General features: G+C 53.1%; 2 protein-coding genes across 3 annotated transcripts in view; both read right to left on the reverse strand.

Annotated features, from left to right (window-relative positions):
• Positions 1–20007, reverse strand: part of LOC147083857 (uncharacterized) — a 223731-nt gene that overhangs the window by 179457 nt on the left and 24267 nt on the right. The gene's annotated exons all lie outside the window — the stretch shown is intronic.
• Positions 16760–20007, reverse strand: part of LOC147083862 (uncharacterized) — a 232805-nt gene continuing 229557 nt past the window's right edge. Inside the window, exon 3 of the mRNA XM_085980102.1 lies at positions 16760–16767. Within this exon, the coding sequence (XP_085836228.1) occupies positions 16760–16767 (8 nt within the window). The remainder of the gene's footprint in view (positions 16768–20007) is intronic.

Consider the following 20007-nt stretch of genomic DNA (forward strand, 5'->3'; position numbering starts at 1 on the left):
CAGGACTCTCTTACCGAGGCCATTAAAAACCTCCAGGCCTGCGACAAAGTTGGGGTGTGTGTAGCTCTTTCTTAAGAACCACCCCATGATGGCCGGTACTTCTTCGGCGGTGACGGGGCCAGCGATGACCTATGCGGCGGCGACGGCCAAAGCCTCGGCTGCTCCCGCTGCTGCTGCTGCCCCGTCGCCGTTCCGGCTAATGACTAAGAAGCTTGGGGTGAAGAGCTACACCCACCCCAACATGACCATCGAGGCGTGCGTCAAGGCTATGGCTGGGGTTGTCGGCCCTCCGGCCATAGTGGCCGCCTTGAAAATGTATGGGAAGGCTGTATTCTTCCTGGAGTCCGAGCGGGCGGTGGCCCTGGCCATCGCCAAGGGGCTCACTGTGGGCGGGACCTTCCTGCCGGTGGACCCTCTTGAGGCCACCGCGCAGAGGGTCGTTTTGTCAAACGTCCCGCCCTTTATCGCCGGTGAGCTCCTCCTCCCCCACTTGTACCAACTCGGGGAGGTGAGGTCGGGGATTTCTCCGATCCCGCTCGGATTCCGGGAGAGCAGCCTTCGCCATGTCTTCTCTTTCCGGCGCCAGGCCTTTATCCAGCTGGCGCGGGAGGGGGAGACGGACGGGGCCTTTACGGTCCTCCACGAGGGGACCCCGTACCGCGTCTTCTGGACGACGGACGGCGTGCGGTGCCACGCCTGTAAGGAGGTGGGGCACGTTCGGAAAAACTGCCCTGCCTCCAAAGCCGCCAGGGTGACTGGCGTGGCCAAGGCTGGCGCCGCCGCCGCTCCTCCCTCCAGGTCCAGCCATGCCCCCTCCCAAACAAATGCCACCGGGGCGCGGTCGTCGTCGGAGGCCGTCGCCATCCAGGCCTCCGGCGGGGGGGAGGAGGGAGGTCCGGTCGGAAAGAAGGCGCGGTACAAGACCAAAAACCGCAGGGTGGGTCCCCCCGTGGAGGGTGTCCCCCTTGATTTGGAGCCCCTGATGCCCGAGCGCGTCATCGCGCTGATCGCGGAGTGCGGAGGTGAGGGGGACCTCGTGCCTGAGCCCGTGGCCGCGACCGCCGAGGCGGGTACACTAGAACCTGCGGCCGGGCTCGGGCCCGGGGGACCCGAAGAACTCGCTCCACCGCAGGGAGCAGGGGAGGCCCCTGAAGAAATGGAGGCCTCCCTCTACCCCTCCGCGCTCAACAGAAGGCGCGACCCCCTGGACGAGGAGGAGGACCGGGAGGAGGAAGGTCCCTCCAGTCGGGGCGAGTCGTCGCCCGCCGCGGATACTGCGCCCCACCCCACCGCTGACACCATCGCGGGCGAACGGCAGGGGTCGCCTGTCCCTGGGGAGGCTGAGGCAGAGGCGTCTGCCCAGTTTGTGCCTCCCAGGGATGGGGACGAGACCCTGCCCGTGGGGGGGGGTAGCGGAACAACCCGCGGCGGGGATTGACCCCTTAACGGTGGAATTGCCCCTCGACGGGTCGGGCGGCTTGGGGTCTGGGTCGGGCGTGCTCGCGGAAGATGAGCTCGCCCAGAGCGGCCCGGACTTTTCCCAGGTGCTGCTCGACTTCGTCGAGGTCTGTCAAAAATTTACCCCATCTGCTGGGTCGGAGGCCGGTGGCGTCGCAGAGGAGGGCCCTCTGTCTGTGTCTCCGGCGCCGGGCGACTTGGAGGAGGCCGGGTCCACGTATTCTCCCGTCTTTCTGGTTTCTCCGGTCGTTCCGGCGCCTGGGGCGGAGGGGGTCTCCGAACCGCCGCCGTCTTCTGGCCCGGCCCCCCTAGAGGAGCCCAGGGAGGAATCCTCCGCTACCGATCCTGGGGGTGGGATCCGGGCGGAGGTGGGGCCGGCCGTCGTGGCCGGGCCGCCCGATGCACACTGCGTGGTGGACGGTGCGGCCGCCACTGGCGACCCCCCGGAGGAGGACGGGGACTCGGTGGTAGGGGCGGAGGAGGACTTAGATTCCTTCGCCGATGAGGCGATGGATGACCTCGCGCCCCTCGCCGGGACCCCCCTCATCCTTATTCCCATCAGGGAGCTCCGGGACTTTGTGGCCGCGTGCCAGGGTCGCCACAGCACCCGGCGGGCCCTCGACAGATGGTCGGAGCTGGCGCTGCTCATCGGGTCGGCCCTCATCGCCTACAAGACCATGGGCGAGGACGCGGGCGTGAACCCGCTCGAGCTGCGTCAGTTCCGGTTGTTTCTCACTGGGCTGCTAAGGAAGTGGCAGTCGACTAGCGGCTGCCCTTCCTTCCCCCGTTAGTGATAAGTAGGGGTTGGTTTATGCTTCTGAAATGAAGATAACCATAGCCAGCCTCAACATCAACGGCAGCAGGGAAGCTAGCCGCAGATTTAATAACTTTTCGGTCCTTCGGGACAGGAAGTATGCGGTGTGCTTCCTGCAAGAAACCCACACCGTTCCGGGAGACGAGGCCACGTGGCTCCTGGAGTGGCAAGGAGGGGTCAACATGAGTCACCTCTCCAGTGTTTCCAGTGGGGTGGCTATCTTGTTGGCCCCGCATTTTCAGCTGGAGATCTTGGGGGTCAAGGAGCTCGTGCCGGGCCGCTTGCTCCAGGTCACTGTTCGCCTGGGGGGCGTGCCGCTCCATCTAGTGAACGTGTACGCCCCTCAGGCCGGTGCGCAGCAGGCGCGCTTCTTTGAAGAAGTGTCCACTCTTTTGGGCTCAATCGACGCGGGCGAGTGCGTTATCCTCGGGGGGGATTTTAATTGTACCCTCGAGGCGAGGGACCGCACAGGTGCCCTGCCTTGCCCGGCGGCGACGGAGAAGTTGAGGGACCTGGTCGGGTCCCTCGACTTGGTGGACGTCTGGCGAAATCTCCATCCCGACTCCAGCGCCTTCACTTGCGTGAGGTCTGGTAGAGGAGCGTCCAGGATCGACTGCCTCTACATTTCTCGGGCATACGTCTCCTGCGTTCCGGCGGCTTCCATGCGGCCGGTGCCGTGCATGGACCACCACCTGGTGTGGGCGGAGCTCGTTCTGCCGCGCGCATGGGGGGGGGGTCCGCGTATTGGCACTTTAACAACCTGCTGCTGGAGGACGCACGGTTCCGGGATTCGTTCGGTCGGTTCTGGGCCGGCTGGAGAAGGAAGCAGGGGGGCTTCCCCTCCTTGAGGCTATGGTGGGATGTGGGCAAGGCTCACATCCGTCTCTTCTGTCAGGAGTACGCGAAGGGGTCGACCAAGAGGCGGGAGGCCCGGGTCGGGCAGTTGGAGAAGGCGGTGCTCGACCTGGAGTCCCGTCTCGGTCAAGTCGTCGAGGATCCGGCCCTGCGGCTGGCGTACGAAGAGAAGAAGGGCGCGCTGAAGGACCTGCAGCTCGTCGGGTCCCGAGGCGCGTACATGAGGTCGCGGATCCAGTTCCTGCGGGACCTGGACCGCGGCTCCCCCTTCTTCTACTCGCTGGAAAAAAGACGGGGGGTCCGTAAGCAGCTCTTGGAGCTGCTGGCCGACGACGGATCTCTGGTCTCGGATCCGGAGGGAATCCGCGCGGAAACCCGCGCCTATTACGGGGCTCTGTTCTCTCCAGATCCGTCCAGCGAGGACACGCGCAGAGTTTTGTGGGAGGACCTGCCGAAGGTCGGCCTGGAGGGCGCCGAAAAATTGGACGCTCCTCTGAGTTTGGAGGAGCTGTCCGGCGCCCTCCGCCAGCTCTCTAGGGGGAAGTCCCCGGGGCTGGACGGGCTGACCGTGGAGTTCCACAGGGCGTTCTGGGGCGTCCTGGGGGGCGACTACGCGCGGGTCCTGGGGGAATGTTTGGCGACCGGGGAGATGCCCCTCTCTTGGTGCAGGGCGGTGATTGTCCTGCTGCCTAAGAGGGGTGATCTCCGCCTCCTTAAGAACTGGCGCCCGGTCTCCCTCCTCAGCACGGATTACAAAATCTTTGCCAGGGCCATGTCTGTTCGCCTTGGCGCCGTGCTGGCCCACATGATCCACCCCGACCAGTCCTACACGGTCCCGGGCCGGACCATCTATGATAACATCCATCTGGTCCGGGACCTGGTCCACCACTCCCAGAGGGCTGGTCTGTCGGTCGCCTTCCTTTCCCTGGATCAGGAGAAGGCGTTCGACAGGGTGGATCACGAGTATCTTTTCGGGACTCTGCGCGCATTCGGGTTTGGGACGCATTTTGTCGCCCGGATCCGACTTCTGTATGCTGCCGCGGAGTGTCTGATTAAAGTTAACGGGTCCTTGACGGCGCCCCTTCGCTTCGGGAGGGGGGTGCGTCAGGGATGCCCCATGTCCGGCCAGTTATATGCCATTTGCATAGAGCCTTTCCTGCGCCTCTTGCGGAAGAGGTTGGCGGGACTGGCTCTGCAAGGGCCGGGCGTGGAGGTGGTCCTCTCGGCTTACGCCGATGACGTGCTCCTCATGGTCACGGATCCCGTTGACTTGCGGAGGATGCGGGAATGCCAGCAGATTTACTCGGACGCATCCTCCGCCAGGATCAACTGGGAGAAATGTTCCGGACTCCTGGTGGGTCAGTGGCGGGTGGACTCCCTGCCGGAGGAGTTCAGGCCCTTTGCCTGGAGCACTACACACCTCCTCTACTTGGGAGTCTACCTCAGCCCTGCCGAGGACGCCTGGCCGGCGAACTGGCAAGAGTTGGAGGCCAAAGTCACCGCTCGCTTAGGACGCTGGACAGGATTGCTCCGAGTGTTGTCCTACAGGGGTCGAGCGATGGTCATAAACCAACTGGTAGCTGCCATGTTGTGGTACCGGTTCGTCACTTTGATCCCTCCCCCTGCATTTGTCGCCAAGATACAGAAGAAGCTCGTCGACTTCTTCTGGGACAAAAGGAAGCACTGGGTCTCTGCCGCGGTTCTGAGTCTCCCGCTTAGGGAGGGCGGTCAGGCGTTGGTGTGCCTCCGCACCCAGGCTGCGACTTTCCGTCTTCAGACGCTGCAGAGATACCTGTACGTCGAGAATCCTCCGAGATGGTGTGCGCTGGCGACGTATTTTTTCCGCCAGCTGCACGGCCTCAATTACGACATGCAGCTCCTGTTTTTGGAACTGAGCGGCAGGCATGCCAGCCTGCGGGAGCTGCCTGTCTTCTACCAGGAACTACTATGGGTTTGGAGCTGCGTCGCCTCCAGGCGGAGCTCTCCCCCATCAGGAATGGCGGCTGTCCTCCGGGAGCCGCTGTTCAGGAATCCACACCTCCACGTCCGCGGGTTCGGGTGGCTGGCGGAGCGCAGGGCTGTGCCTGCCAGGTTGACTAGAGTCGGGGACCTACTCGATGGCAGAGGAGTGGGCTGGATGGCGCCAGAGGAGTTGGCGCGGCGCATGTCCTGGAACAGCGTCCGGCTCGCGGCCAATGCCATCGGGGCGGTGAAAGCGATGCTGCCCCCTGGCGCCACGAGGTGCATCGAGGTGGCTCAGGCGCGTGGGGCGATTCCGTCCGAGCTTACCCCCGTTCGGACGGAGTTCCTTATTGGCGCCCTGCCCCGAAACTCCCCTCGGGGATCGGCGCCTCACAACCTGAGCCGTCTCGAGGAAATGCCCTCCGTGCCTTTTCATTCCGCACGGAGGGGTTTCCTGTACGGGCTGCTCCTGCACATCTTCCACTTTGCCATCTTCGCCTGCCGTCCGGACACGCCGTGGCGTGCCGTTTTACCTTCCGACGGAGGCGGAGGTCCCCAATGGGGGGCTCTCTATGCGGGAGTCCTCCCTTGTTCTATTGGGGACTTGGCCTGGAGGGTGTTGCACAGAGCAGTCCCGTGCAATAGACTCTTAAGTTTGTTTACGGACTCCCAGGCCACCTGTTTGTTTTGCGGTCTGGAGGAGTCCGTGTATCACGCATATAGTGAGTGTGAGAGGTTGCAGCCCCTCTTTCATTATCTGAAGGGGCTGCTCCTCAAGGTTTGGTTGCACTTCAGTCCCACGCTCTTGATCTACGGTCACCCGGTGCGGAGGGGAGCGGGCAGGTTGGAGGACCTCCTCGTGGGTCTGCTCCTGGGCCTGGCCAAGAAGGCCATTAATTGGTCCAGGCAGCGGGCGGTCGAGGGGGTCGTCCGACCGGATTGCCTCCCTCTCTTCCGTGGCCATGTTCGCGCCCGGGTGGCCCTAGAGATGGAGCACGCGGTGTCCACCGGCGCGCTCGAGCAATTTCGTGACCGGTGGGCGCCGCGGGGACTGGAGTGCATAATTAGTTCAAACAACCAAATTTTAATTTGATTTGTTAAGGTTTATTTAAAGGGTTATTAGAGTTTTGTTTACAGTTTATTTGTTTAATTTATTTGTCTCGAAAAAAGAGGAACCAACCAGTGAAGGTGCCATCTAGGGGTTACTGAAGGAACTGACCGGCACCCTCACAGTTACGATCTGCTCCGGCAGACCAAATCGCCCGAACATCTCTCTGAGTCTCGATGGTTTTCTCCGTAGTGGTAGTGGACATTACTGCAACCTCCGGCCATTTGGAATGGGAGTCCACCACGACCAGGAACATCGCTCCTTCCACTGGTCCCACAAAGTCCAAATGGATCTGTTGCCACGGTGTCGCCGGCCATTCCCATGGATGCAGTGGCGCTGCTCTTGGCGTATCCCTGGTTGTCTCGCATGATGGGCATGATTTTGCTTCAACTTCAATTTCATGATCCAGACCGGGCCACCAGAAGTAGCTTCGTGCCAGCTCCTTCATCCGGTCAATACCACAATGTGCTGAGTGCAGCTCGTTGAGGACATGTTTCCGCAGCTTTGGTGGTATGATCACTCGCATGCCCCAAAGGAGGCATCCTGACGTGACAGACAACTCCTTCCCTCTTGACAGGTAAGGTAGGAGCTCAGGTGGTGCGTCTGACACCCGTGATCCATCTCCTCGCATCACCCGATCCAGCACCTTGGATAGCGTAGGGTCCACACTGGTCTCTTTCTTGACCTGCCGGGCCGTGACAGGGGCATTGCTCACCATGTCAAAGTAGAAAATCTTCTGCTCACAGCCTTCAGAGGGCACAGGCAGCGGAAGTCTTGACAATCCGTCCGCATTGCCATGTGCTGCTGACCTCCGGTATTTGATGTTGTAATTGAGAGCTCTTAACATCAGCGCCCAGCGCCGCATCCTGCACGCTGCCAGGGAGGGTATTCCTGTGTGTGGACCAAAGATCGATGTCAGAGGATGATCCATCAGCAAGGTGAATTTCCTTCCGAACAAATAGTGATGGAACTTTTTGATTCCAAAGATGATGCCCAAAGCTTCTTTTTCGATCTGCGGGTATTTCACCTCCGCCTTGCTCAGGGACCTTGACACGAATGCAATCGGCTTCTCTTCACCTGAGGGAAAGATGTGGGGCACGACCGCGCTGACGCCATAAGGCGACGTGTCACAGGCCAGCTGAATCTGCAACGACAGGTCAAAGTGCGTCAACACTCTGGGGTCAGTCAAAGCTGCTTTGGCTTTCTTGAATGCAGCTTCGCACTCCTTTGTCCACGCCCAGGCCTGGCCCTGACACAGCAACTCATGTAATGGCTTCAACAGTGATGCCAGCTGTGGAATAAACTTTCCGTAATAGTTCAGGAGACCTAAGAATGACCGCAGCTGGCCGACATTTGTAGGTGCAGGAGCGTCGGCAATGACTTTCACTTTCGATGGTGCTGTGTGTAGGCCGTCCGCATCGATGACATGGCCTAGGTACTCCACTGATGGCTTGAAAAAGTCGCATTTGTCCTTGCGAACGCGTAAGCCATATTCTTCAAGTCTTCCCAGTGTCTTCGTAAGATTCTGCAGATGTTCGTTGTCGTCCTTTCCTGTGACAAGGATATCGTCGCGATAACATTGTACCCCTGGAATGCCGCTTAAGATCTGGTCCATAGCCCGCTGAAACAATGCTGGTGCTGACGTTATACCAAAGGGTAGGCGGCAGTACCTGTAGAGGCCCTTGTGGGTGGTGATGGTGAGGTACTTCTGTGAGTCCTCTTGTACATGCATCTGCAAGTAGGCTGCTTGGCATAGATCAATCTTGCTAAACTTCTGACTGCCTGCTAGACCCGCAGATCTTCAATGATGGGGAGGGGATACTGTTCAGCTGAGAGCACAGGATTCACTGTTACTTTGAAATCTCCACATAAGCGAACCGCGCCGTCACTCTTCATCACTGGTACCACGGGCGTGGCCCACTCACTGTGCAAAACCGGCACCAGGACCCCTATCTTGACCAGACGCTCCAGGTCAGCCTCCACCTTTGGTCTGAGGGCGTAGGGAATGTTCCTGGCCTTCAGGAATCGTGGCTGGCTGTCAGGCTTCACCTTGAGTTTGACCGTAATCCCCTTCATACTCCCCAATTCTCTGTCAAAGACAGCCGCATGCTTTGTCAACACTGCCGCTAGCCCCGCCTCTTCGACTGACACCGCATTCACTTTTTTCCAATCCAGATGAATTTTCTCCAACCATGGCCTGCCCATCAGGGATGGATAGTCACCCTTGACCACATAAACTGGCAGCATCACGGTTTGTCCATTAAGCTCCACCTTGACCTCCATCTTACCCAGCATTGGGACCGTTTCCCCAGTGTAGGTCTTTAAGATGAGCTTGGCCGGCATCAGTGATAGGTGGTTCATTTTCTTTGAATAGCTTCTCTGAAATCACGGAGACAGCGGCCCCCGTATCCATTTTGACCGGTATTCCCTCTAGTAGTGGAGTGACTCCATAGCCTGATGAGCCTCCATTCACCGTTAACACATGGAGATTCAGCTCCCCATCAGAGTCTGTGTCACTGTCTTCCTGTTCTTGTTTCACCATGTGTAGGTTTCTCTTTTTAGAACGCCAGTTGGATGTGTTTCCTTGTTTGTTTTTGTGTGTCTCTGTGTAGGATTGTTTGCTTTGCCCTTTACACACACGTTCAATGTGTCCTTTCTTTTCACATTTCCGACAGGTCAGGTCTTTACAGCAGCAGTCAGATGGCTGATGACCTGACCTTCCACATCTGTAACACTCTCTGGCGCCCCTTGCATGCTTATCTGGTGTAGCTGCTACCCTGTACACTCTTGTTTCAGCCCCCAACAGCTGTGCATCTTTAGCTGCTAACTCCATAGACACAGCGAGCTCCACTGCTGATTTAAGCGTCAGTTTGTCAGTCGTGAGCAAGCGCTTCTGTGTTGCTTCACATCTTAATCCACACACAAACCTATCACGGACAGTGTCATTTAGAGTTTCACCAAACTCACAATGCTCAGTTAGCTTCTTTAGCACTGCAACATATTCGGCTATGGACTCACCCTCCCCTTGGTTTCGTTTGTGAAACCTGAACCTCTCAGCAATCAGCAGCAGCTTGGGTGCGAAATGTGTTTCCAAAACTTCCACAATCTGATCATATGTCTTAGCGCCAGGCTTATCCGGGTGCATCAAACTCCGTAACAAGCCAAATGTTTTTGCTCCGATCACACTGAGGAACGTCGCCACTTTCACGTCATCTTTAATGCAATTTGCAGTCATGAAAAATCCGAAACACTCTGTATAAGCACTCCATTGCTCCGTGGTTTCATCAAATCGTCCAAACGCTGCGCCGGTTAGCATAGCCATTTTTTTTTTACAGTCCTTTTCCTCCACTTCGTTTCACTGTATCGTTACTCTCCCCCTTCTTATTTGTGTAACACACAAACCGCCACCTTTACGAGGCGATTGCATCAGCACTAAACTGCGGGCGCGCCATTAAGAAAAGACAGGAACTTCTTACTTTAAACATCGCCGATTCCAGTGCAAAGTGATGCGCAAGTCCATCGTCCTCATCGCCAGTTTTGTTGTGTCTCAAGGGGTTTTATACCCTTATCTATATAACAATTATAAGGAGGACTCAGGGGTGGAGAGTTTAGTTAACAGCCATTTTATTTACAATGTGCTTCTTCACTCTGTGCACTACATTTCCCATAGTGCATTGCAAATCACCACTACGGTATCCCATGTGGGACAATTCTAATACACATTCAAAATACACAACACCAAGCCTGAATGCCGTCCAGGTCTTGTTGCATGCGGGCATGGACGGCTTCATTATCTGAGGAGTTGCAAATGGAACTGAATACTGTGCAGTTATCAGCGAACATCCCCACTTCTGACCTTATGATGGAGGGAAGGTCACTGATGAAGCAGTTGAAGATGGTTGGGCCGAGGACACTGCCCTGAGGAACACCTGCAGCGATATCCTGGGGCTGTGATGATTGACCTCCAACCACCACAACCATCTTCCTTTGTGCTCGGTCTGACTCCAGCCAGTGGAGAGTTTCCCCCGATTGATTAGCATTGAGGTAATAGTGAGAGTAATAAGGGAAGTGACACAGGACATTAGAAATAAATGAGAGACAAGGAAAGAAAAACTAAAGATCAAAGTAAGAAAGAGACAAACGAAGGAGATGAGAAGAAAAGAATTTGAGGAGAAAGTGAGTGATGATAAGAAACATTGACATTTCAAAAATGAGACAGGAGAGAAGATAAGTACGAAGAAAGAAAGATCTTGAATATGTATCGCACCTTTCACAATTTCAGGACATCTCCAAGCGCTGTGCAGCAATTGCAGGACTTCTGACGTGTGGTCATGTAGGAATGTAATGTAGCAGCCAATTAGAGAGAGATGTGGAGAGGAAAGGCAAGAAGAGAAAGAGCAGGAAAGGAAAATAAACGGACAAAATGAGGGAGGTAGTTTTTTTAAATTCGTTCATGGGATCTGGGTGTCGCTGGTAATGCCAGCATTTATTGCCCATCCCTAATTGCCCTGGAGAAAGTGGTGGTGAGCCGCCTTCTTGAACCGCTGCAGTCCGTGTGGTGAAGATATTCCTGCAGTGCTGTTCGGGAGGGAGTTCCAGGATTTTGACCCAGCGACGATGAAGGATCGGCGATATACTTCCAAGTCAGGATGGTGTGTGACTTGGAGGGGAACTTGGAGGTGGTGGTGTTCCCATGCGCCTGCTGCCCTTGTCCTTCTAGGTGGTAGAGAGTCATAGTCATAATGGCACAAAAGGGAGGCCATTCGGCCCATCGAGTCTGTGCCGGCTCTCTGTAGAGCAATCCAGTCAGTCCCATTCCCCCGCTCTATCCCCACAGCCCTGCAAGTTTATTTCCCTCAAGTGCCTATCCAGTCTCCCCTTGAAAACATTGTGTGTCTCCGCTTCCACCACTTCCGTCGGCAGTGAGTTCGAGGTCCTCACCACTTGCTGCGTAAAAAAGTTGTTCCTCACTTCCCTCCTGTATCTGTTGCCCAAAACTTTAAATCTGTGTCCCCTAGTCCTTGTACCATCAACTAGTGGGAACAGCCTTTCCACATCTAGCCTATCCAAACCGGTCATAATCTTGTACACCTCTATCAAATCACCCCTCTGTGGAGGAGCCACAAGAGACTCAGAGTAACTTAGAATAATCCCCTTAATTGCATTGTTGTGCAGCCGGGGACTGCACCTTTAAACTGATTGTTACCTTTACTGTATCTACTTGCCTGTATCCTGCGTGGTGACGTCATGACACCGATCACGTGACCGCCAGTGGCGCGAAGAGCGTGATGACATCATGACGTCAGCCGAGAGAACTTTCCAGCAGTCTTCGACTACCTGGCATCCTGAGCAGACGTATATTGAGATCCTCCTTGTATCTTCCAGTTAACTTTGTTATTATTAAATTCCAGTCTTTTGATTCATCGATTTGAACTCAGTTATTTAGTTAGGAACCTCCGTTCCTACACCTCAACCTCCTTTGCTCTAATGAAAACAAATCCAGCTTCTCCAACCTGTCCTTGTAGCTAAGATCCCCCATCCCCGGAACCATTCTGGTAAATCTACTCTGCACCCACTCAAGAGCCTTCACATCCTTCCTAAAGTGTGGTGACCAGAACTGGATGCAATACTCCAGTTGTGGCCTAACCAGCGCTTTATAAAGGTTCAGCATAACTTCTCTACTTTTGTACTCAATACCTCTATTTATGAAGCCCAAGATCCCAAATGCTTTGTTAACCACTCTCAATATGTCCTGCCACCTTCAGGGACCTACGCACAGTAACTCCCAGGTCCCTCTGTCCCTGCACACTCTTTAAAACTGTGCCATTAAGTGTATATTGCCTGTCCCTGTTCCTTCTATCAAAATGCATCACCTCACACTTCTCTGTATTAAATTCCATCTGCCACTTGTCTGCCCATTCTATTAGCCTTTCTATGTCCTGTTGCAGTCGATTGGTATCATCCTCACTGTTTGCCGCACCCCCAAGTTTGGTGTCATCGGCAAATTTAGAAATTCTACTCTGTATTCCAATATCCAGGTCATTTATATATATCAAAAAAAGCAGTGGCCCCAGCACTGACCCTTGGGGAACACCACTGTCTACAATCCTCCAGTCTGAAAAACAGCCATTTACCACAACTCACTGTTTCTGTCCTTAAGCCAATTCCTTATCCAAGCTGCCGCTGACCCACCTATTCCATGAGCCTCAATTTTGATATCCAGCCTTCTATGTGGTACCATAGGAACTTTCAAAGTCAATTGGACATGTACTTGAAGAGGACTAGTTTGGAGGTTATGGGGATAAAGCCGGGGAGTGGGACTAAATTCAACAGCTCTTTCAAAGAGCCGGCACATCACAATGGGCCCAAGAACCTGCTGTGCTGTAAGATTCTAGGAACAGTGTGAACTCGCTGGTGTCTCTTCAGGCTCTTCGAGCTTTTAAAGCTCTTCCCACAGTCAGAACATTTAAATGGTTTCTCATCACTGTGAACAAGCTGGTGTCTCAGCAGTTGGGATGGATAAACAATTCCCTTCGCACACACGGAGCAGGTGAACGGACTGTCCCTCGTGTGACTGCGCCGATGAACTTCTGATGGACGGGGAAATGAATCCCTTCCCACCAACCCCGCCTTTACTCGGTGTGACGGCGCACGTGTCTCACCAGGTCAGGCGATCGGCTGAAACCGAGTCCACACAAGGAACACAATTGCGGTTTGTCCGCGCTGTGATCACTGCTCTCTCCTTCCATGTACAAAGGCCGATGATATTCAGGTCCCGATGAATCGAGCGATCTGTCAGATCTTAACGTCAATTCTGCACCTGCCCTGGGAGTGTTTGATGGGACAGTGTAGAGGGAGCTTTACTCTGTATCGAACCCATGCTGTACCTGCCCTGGGAGTATTTGATGGGACAGTTTAGAGGGAGCTTTACTCTGTATCTAACCCGTGCTGTACCTGCCCTGGGAGTGTTTGATGGGACAGTGTAGAGGGAGCTTTACTCTGTATCTAACCTGTGCTGCACCTGCCCTGGGAGTGTTTGATGGGACAGTGTAGAGGGAGCTTTCCTCTGTGTCTAACCCGTGCTGTATCTACCCTGGGAGTGTTTGATGGGACAGTGTAGAGGGAGATTTACTCTGTATCTAACCTGTGCTGTACCTGTCCTGAGATTGTTTGATGGGACAGTGTAGAGGGGGCTTTACTCTGTGTCTAACCCGTGCTGTACCTGCCCTGGGAGTGTTTGATGGGACAGTGTAGAGGGAGCTTTACTCTGTATCTAACCCATGCTGTACCTACCCTGGGAGCGTTTAATGGGACAGTGTAGAGGGAGCTTTACTCGGTGTCTAACCTGTGCTGTACCTGCCCTGGGAGTGTGTAATGGGACAGTGTAGAGGGAGCTTTACTCTATCTAACCCGTGCTGTACCTGCCCTGGGAGTGTTTAATGGGACAGTGTAGAGGGAGCTTTACTCTGTATCTAACACGTGCTGTACCTGCCCTGGGAGTGTTTAATCGGACAGTGTAGAGGGAGCTTTACTCTGTATCTAACCCGTGCTGTACCTGCCCTGGGAGAGTTTAATGGGACAGTGTAGAGGGAGCTTTACTCTGTATCTAACCCGTGCTGTACCTGCCCTCGGAGTGTTTGATGTTGACACCAGGTGCTGAGAATGCTAAAATGTTCCTTTCCCCATAAGGACATCCAGAACCTCGATGAGCACAAAAATTCACCCCACAAAAGTAGCAGAAGCCCCTCAGCTTCTCTCCTGGACACAGTTATTGAGGACAGGGAATGTCTGTAACAAGTCATCAATTGGCTCTCGACTTATCTTAGAAACAAGGACTCAATCGACTGTGTTTCTAACGAAACTGATTTATTGATACAGAATATAAAAATCCAGTCCAGTTATTGGGGTTTTAACATTAAGAAGCCCCAGTTGCCTAAATTAACATGGTTCACTCCTGTATGTGATTAAAGGCATCGGAAACAGTGGAATCGACCCACCGCAGTCACACTGTGGACACTCTGGTGTGTCAGCGGGTGGGATACACCAGGGAATCCCTTTCCACACACTGAGGTTGACTCTAATGATCGGGAGTCCCAGGGTTTCGGATACCAGATAATCAAGCTCACAAGAACACAAATTGTCTCTCCAGGCTTTATTAAGAGCGCTGCATAACACAGACCGGGTGATAATTCCCTCAATCTGGAGAATAGAAGTACAGTGGATTCACGTGCGACCTTCTCAAGTCTGTTCCAACTGACAACGGCTTAAGTGACCTGTTCTTATACACAAGCTTGGTTACCGCTCAGGAAATGGGATTGTTTGGACCCGTCTGTTGACCGCCTCCTGAACTCCTGCTAACTCAGGGAATTTAGTCCATCTGTGACCAGACTATAACCACAAGCCCATCTGGTTATCACACCTGTACGGTCCGTGAGGTTATTATTAGATTCACACCCAGACATTGTGCCTTCACTTGTCTGGCACTTCATCCCATAACACGGGTACAGGGGCTCAGTAATGTTTCATTCATCAGAAAAAGACAAAGTACAACAACATTCTGGTCAGCTTAACAGAATCTCATCATAGTTATGGGGCCATAAATATAAAACTGTTACTATTTAATCCAGTAGTGAATTCAGGAGAAACTTCTTTACCCAGAGAGTGGTAGAATGGGGAACTCACTACCACAGGGAGTAGTTGAGGTGAACAGCACAGATGCATTTAAGGGGAAGCCATATGAGGGATAAGGGAATGGGAAGATGTGTTGATCGGGTTAATTGAAGTAGGGTGGGTGTGGGACATAAACACTGGCATGGACCAGTTGGGCCAAATGGCCTGTTTCTGTGCTGTACATTCTATGTAACACCATGAACAGTCAATCGAAGAGAATCATCAGCACAACAGTCTTAAAGATTAAACAGCAGTACAAGATTTATAAAACATTCATCCATTCCATGTTCATGTCACCCCAGCTTTCTACAGGGCCCTGAGCTACAGAACAGTGTGAACTCGCTGGTGTCTCAGCAGATTCGAGGACAGAGTGAATCCCTTCCCACACACACAGCAGGTGAATGACCTCTCCCCAGTGTGAACTCGCTGGTGTCCCTTCAGATTCCCGGAGCTTTTAAAGCTCTTCCCACAGTCAGAACATGTAAATGGTCTCTGATCGGAGTGAACTCGCTGGTGTCCCTTCAGATCTGCAGAGGTTTTAAAGCTCTTCCCACAGTCAGAACAGTTAAATGGTCTCTGATCGGAGTGAACTCGCTGGTGTCCCTTCAGATCCCCAGAGGTTTTAAAGCTCTTCCCACAGACAGAACAGTTAAATGGTCTCTCATCAGTGTGAACTTGCTGGTGTTTCACCAGGTGGGCTGACTGAGTGAATCCCTTCCCACACACGGAGCAGGTGAACGGTCTCTCATCAGTGTGAACTTGCTGGTGTTTCAACAGGTTGGATGACTGAGTGAATCCCTTCCCACACACTGAGCAGGTGAATGGCCTCTTCCCAGTGTGAACTCGCTGGTGTCCGTTCAGATTCCTGGAGCTTTTAAAGCTCTTCCCACAGACAGAACATGTAAATGGTCTCTGATCGGAGTGAACTCGCTGGTGTTGCTTCAGATCCCCAGAGGTTTTAAAGCTCTTCCCACAGTCCGAACATTTAAATGGTCTCTCATCAGTGTGAACTCGCTGGTGTAACTTCAGTTCCGCGGAGCTTTTAAAGCTCTTCCCACAGACAGGACATGTAAATGGTCTCTCATCAGTGTGAACTTGCTGGTGTGTCAGTAGGTTGGATGACTGAGTGAATCCCTTCCCACACACGGAGCAGGTTAATGGCTTCTTTCCTGCTCTCTCCAGTTGGTGTCCCTTCAGCTCCTGGGACCTTTTAAAGCTTTTCCCACAGTCGGAATGTTTCACTGGTTTCTCCCCAGTGTGAACTCGCTGGTGTGCCAGCAGATTCGAGGACCAAGTGAATGTCTTCCCACACACGGAGCAGGTGAACAGAATCTCTCCTGCTCTCTCCAGCTGGTGTCTCTTCAGATCCTGGGACCTTTTAAATCTCTTCCCACAGTCAGAACATTTAATCGGTCTCTCATCACTGTGAACAAGCTGGTGTCTCAGGAGGGTGGCAGAATGAGAGAATTGCTTCAAAAACACGGAGCAGGTCAAAGGTCTCACATCGGTGTGGACAAGCTGGTGTCTCAGCAGCACGGAGGGTGCAATTAATCCCTTCCCACACACGGAGTGGGTTAAAGGTCTCTCCCTCGTGTGATCTTGCTGGTGTATCATCGGAGCGGATGGCTGAGTGAATCTCTTCTGGAACACGGGGCCGGTGAACGGGCTCTCCCCAATGTGTAGCCACTGGTGTCGCTTCAGGTGCTTGTAGATCTTGAAGCTCTTCCCACACTCAGAACATTTCAAAGGTCTCTCATCAGTGTGAACTCTCTGATTCACTGGTGTGCCAGCAGATTGGAGGACCGATTGCATCAGGTCCTGAGGAATCCTGTAACTCTGTCAGATCTTGAGTTGATGTTCGGTCTGAGCTTCCTGTCCGTAAAGGCTCAACTTCAAAACCCTGTGAAAGGAGTGTAGAAAGGGGTAAGAGGGAGAATGTGGTCTCAATTTTTTTTATATAATCATTCATAGAAACATAAAAGATAGGAGCAGGAGTCGGCCATTCTGCCCCTTGAGCCTGCTCCGCCATTCAATTGATCCCATTAGCCTTCACGGGATGTGGGCGTCGCTGGCAACACCAGCATTTATTGCCCATCTCTAGTTGCCCTTGAGAAGGTGGTGACGAGCCGCCGCCTTGAACCGCTGCAGTCCGTGTGGTGAAGGTGCTCCCACAGTGCGGTTACACTTCTTTGCAGTGGTTTGGTACAACTGAGGGGCTTGCTAGGCCGCTTCAGAGGGCAGTGAAGAGACAACCACATTGCTGTGAGTGTGAAGTCACATATAAGCCAGTCAGATTAGTGAACCAGATGGGTTTTTAACGACGGTTTCATGGTCACCATTACTAGCCTTTTAATTCCAGATTTATTTAATTAACTGAATTTAAGTTCTGCAGCTGCCGTGCTGGGATTACATGGAAACTTAGAATATAGGAGCTGGAGTAGGCCATTCGGCCCCTCGAGCCTGCTCCGCCATTCAATGAGATCATGGCTGATCATCCAAATTCAGTACCCTGTCCCTGCCTTCTCCCCATATCCCTTGATCCTTTAGCCTTAAGAAATATATCTAAGTCCTTCTTGAATATATTTAATGAATTGTTAAATATATTCAAGAAGGAGTTAGATATAGTTTTCACTTGAACTCAATTCTCCAGATCACTAGTCCAGGCCTCTGGAGAACTAGTCCAGTAACATAACCACTATGGTACGGTACCTGTACTCATGTCCCCCTTTTCCCAGCCCAGGGGCAGTGAAGCTGATTTTCAGGCCCCAGCTGCTGCACAGGTTGGTTGAAAGGATCAACAGTAATGGCGGCTGCAATCCCCACAAGGCCCCGCGCTCCAGAAAGCGCTCCGGCCGCCGCGCTGAGTTGTGGCTGACACCGCGCATGCGCCCCATGGCCCCGCCCTCTCCTGCTCCACAGGCGCCCGGCCCGCACCGCGCATGCTCAGCACACACCCTGGGCCCCTGTCAATCATCCTCCCCCGTGCCTGCGCGCTGGGCCTGAGCTCCAGGCTGCCGCTCGGGGCTTTCTTTGTAAAGTCGGTGTTAGTGAAGAGCCGCAATCAGTGAGGGAAAGTGAGTTTTCCCCCAGATCCGATTGAGATCAGAGTGGGGGAGAGAATAAAGGGGAATCCAAACCTGAGAGTCCATGGATCCGGGCCCCGAGCGGAGCTTCTTCAATTTGGCGGAGAGCACCCGTAAGACAAAGGTCCTCTACCAACCTGCCCCCGCCATGCAGTGCTGCCCCCCGATTATCAAAATCCACAACAAGGCCTTGGACAACGTGGACCACTTTCCATACCTCGGCAGCCTACTGTCAACAAGCGCACACGTCGACGACAAAGTCCAACACCGCCTTCAGTGTGCCAGTGCAGCCTTCAGTCGCCTGAGGAAGAGAGTGTTTGAAGACCAGGACCTCAAACCCGGCACCAAGCTCATGGTCTACAGAGCAGCAATGATACCTGCCCTCCTGTATGCCTCGGAGACATGGACCATGTACAGCAGGCACCTCAAAGCAAAAAATAAACCCTTTTCAATTTAATTTAAAATAAGACAATACTTTAGAAAATATGATTAAATATAAAATAAATATTCACAACCTCCGCCTTTTTACTTCAGACACACCCCTCCTCCAGCATTCATCTGTGTGAAAGGCTCAGAGGGTGCAGAATTCTTAAAGTGCATCCAGGAGAGCTTTTTGAGCCAGCATGTAGAAAGTCATACAAGAGAGGGGGCGGTACTGAACCTAATTCTAGGGAATGTAGCCGGGCAAGTGGTAGAAGTGTTAGTAGGAGCGCATTTTGGTGACAGTGACCATAATTCGGTGAGATTTAAGGTAGTCATGGAAAAGGACAAAGATGGACCAGAAATAAAGGTTCTAAATTGGGCGAAGGCCGATTTTAATATGATAAGGCAGGATCTGGCCAAAGTGGACTGGGATCAGCTACTTGTAGGAAAATCCACATCGGAGCAATGGGAGTCTTTCAGAAAGGAAATTGAGAGAGTACAATGGCAACATGTTCCCGTAAAGGTCAAGGGTGGGACCAACAAGCCCAGGGAACCCTGGATGTCAAGGGATATACGAGAATGGATTAGGAAAAAAGGGAGGCTTTGGCAGATACAAAGGACTAAAAACAGTGGAAGCCCTAGAGGAGTATAGAAAGTGCAGGGGGTACTTAAAAAAGAAATTCGGAGAGCAAAGAGGGGGCATGAAATAACACTGGTGGGCAAAATAAAGGAAAATCCCAAGGTGTTTTATAAGTATATTAAGGGCAAGAGGATAACCATGGAAAGAACAGGGCCCATTAGGGACCAAAGTGGCAATCTGTGCATAGAGCCAGAAGATATAGGTGGGGTTTTAAATGAATATTTTGCATCTGTGTTCACTATGGAGAACGACGATGTAGGCATAGAAATCAGGCAAGGGGATTGTGAAACACTTGAACAAATTATTATCAAGAGGGAGGAGGTACTAGTGGTTTTAGCAGGCTTAAAAGTGGATAAATCTCCAGGCCCAGACGAGATGTATTCCAGGCTGCTGTGTGAGGCAAGGGAGGAGATTGCAGGGGCTCTGACACAAATATTCAGAACCTCTCTGGCCACAGGGGAGGTGCTGGAGGACAGCTAACGTAGTACCATTATTCAACAAGGGTAGTAGGGATAAACCAGGAAATTACAGGCCAGTGAGCCAAACATCAGTGGTAGGGAAATTATTGGAAAAAATTCTGAGGGACAGAATTAGTCTCCACTTAGAGAGGCAAGGATTAATCAAGGATAGTCAGCATGGCTTTGTCAGGAGGAGATCATGTCTAACCAATTTGATTGAATTTTGAGAGGGGGTGACTAGGTGTGTGGATGAGGGTAGTGCAGTTGAAGTAGTCTACATGGACTTCAGCAAGGCTTTTGACAATGTCCCACATGGGAGATTGGTCAAGAAGGTAAGAACCCATGGGATCCATAGAAACATAGAAGATAGGAGCAGGAGTAGGCCATTCAGCCCTTCGAGCCTGCTCCGCCATTCAATGAGATCATGGCTGATCATTCAAATTCAGTACCCTGTCCCTGCCTTCTCCCCATATCCCTTGATCCCTTTAGCCTTAAGAAATATATCCAACTCTTTCTTGAATATATTTAATGAACTG

This window comes from Somniosus microcephalus, unplaced genomic scaffold (assembly GCF_052327205.1).
Source record: "Somniosus microcephalus isolate GS21.2 unplaced genomic scaffold, FLI_Smic_1.0 scaffold37, whole genome shotgun sequence".
NCBI classification, from domain to species: domain Eukaryota; kingdom Metazoa; phylum Chordata; class Chondrichthyes; order Squaliformes; family Somniosidae; genus Somniosus; species Somniosus microcephalus.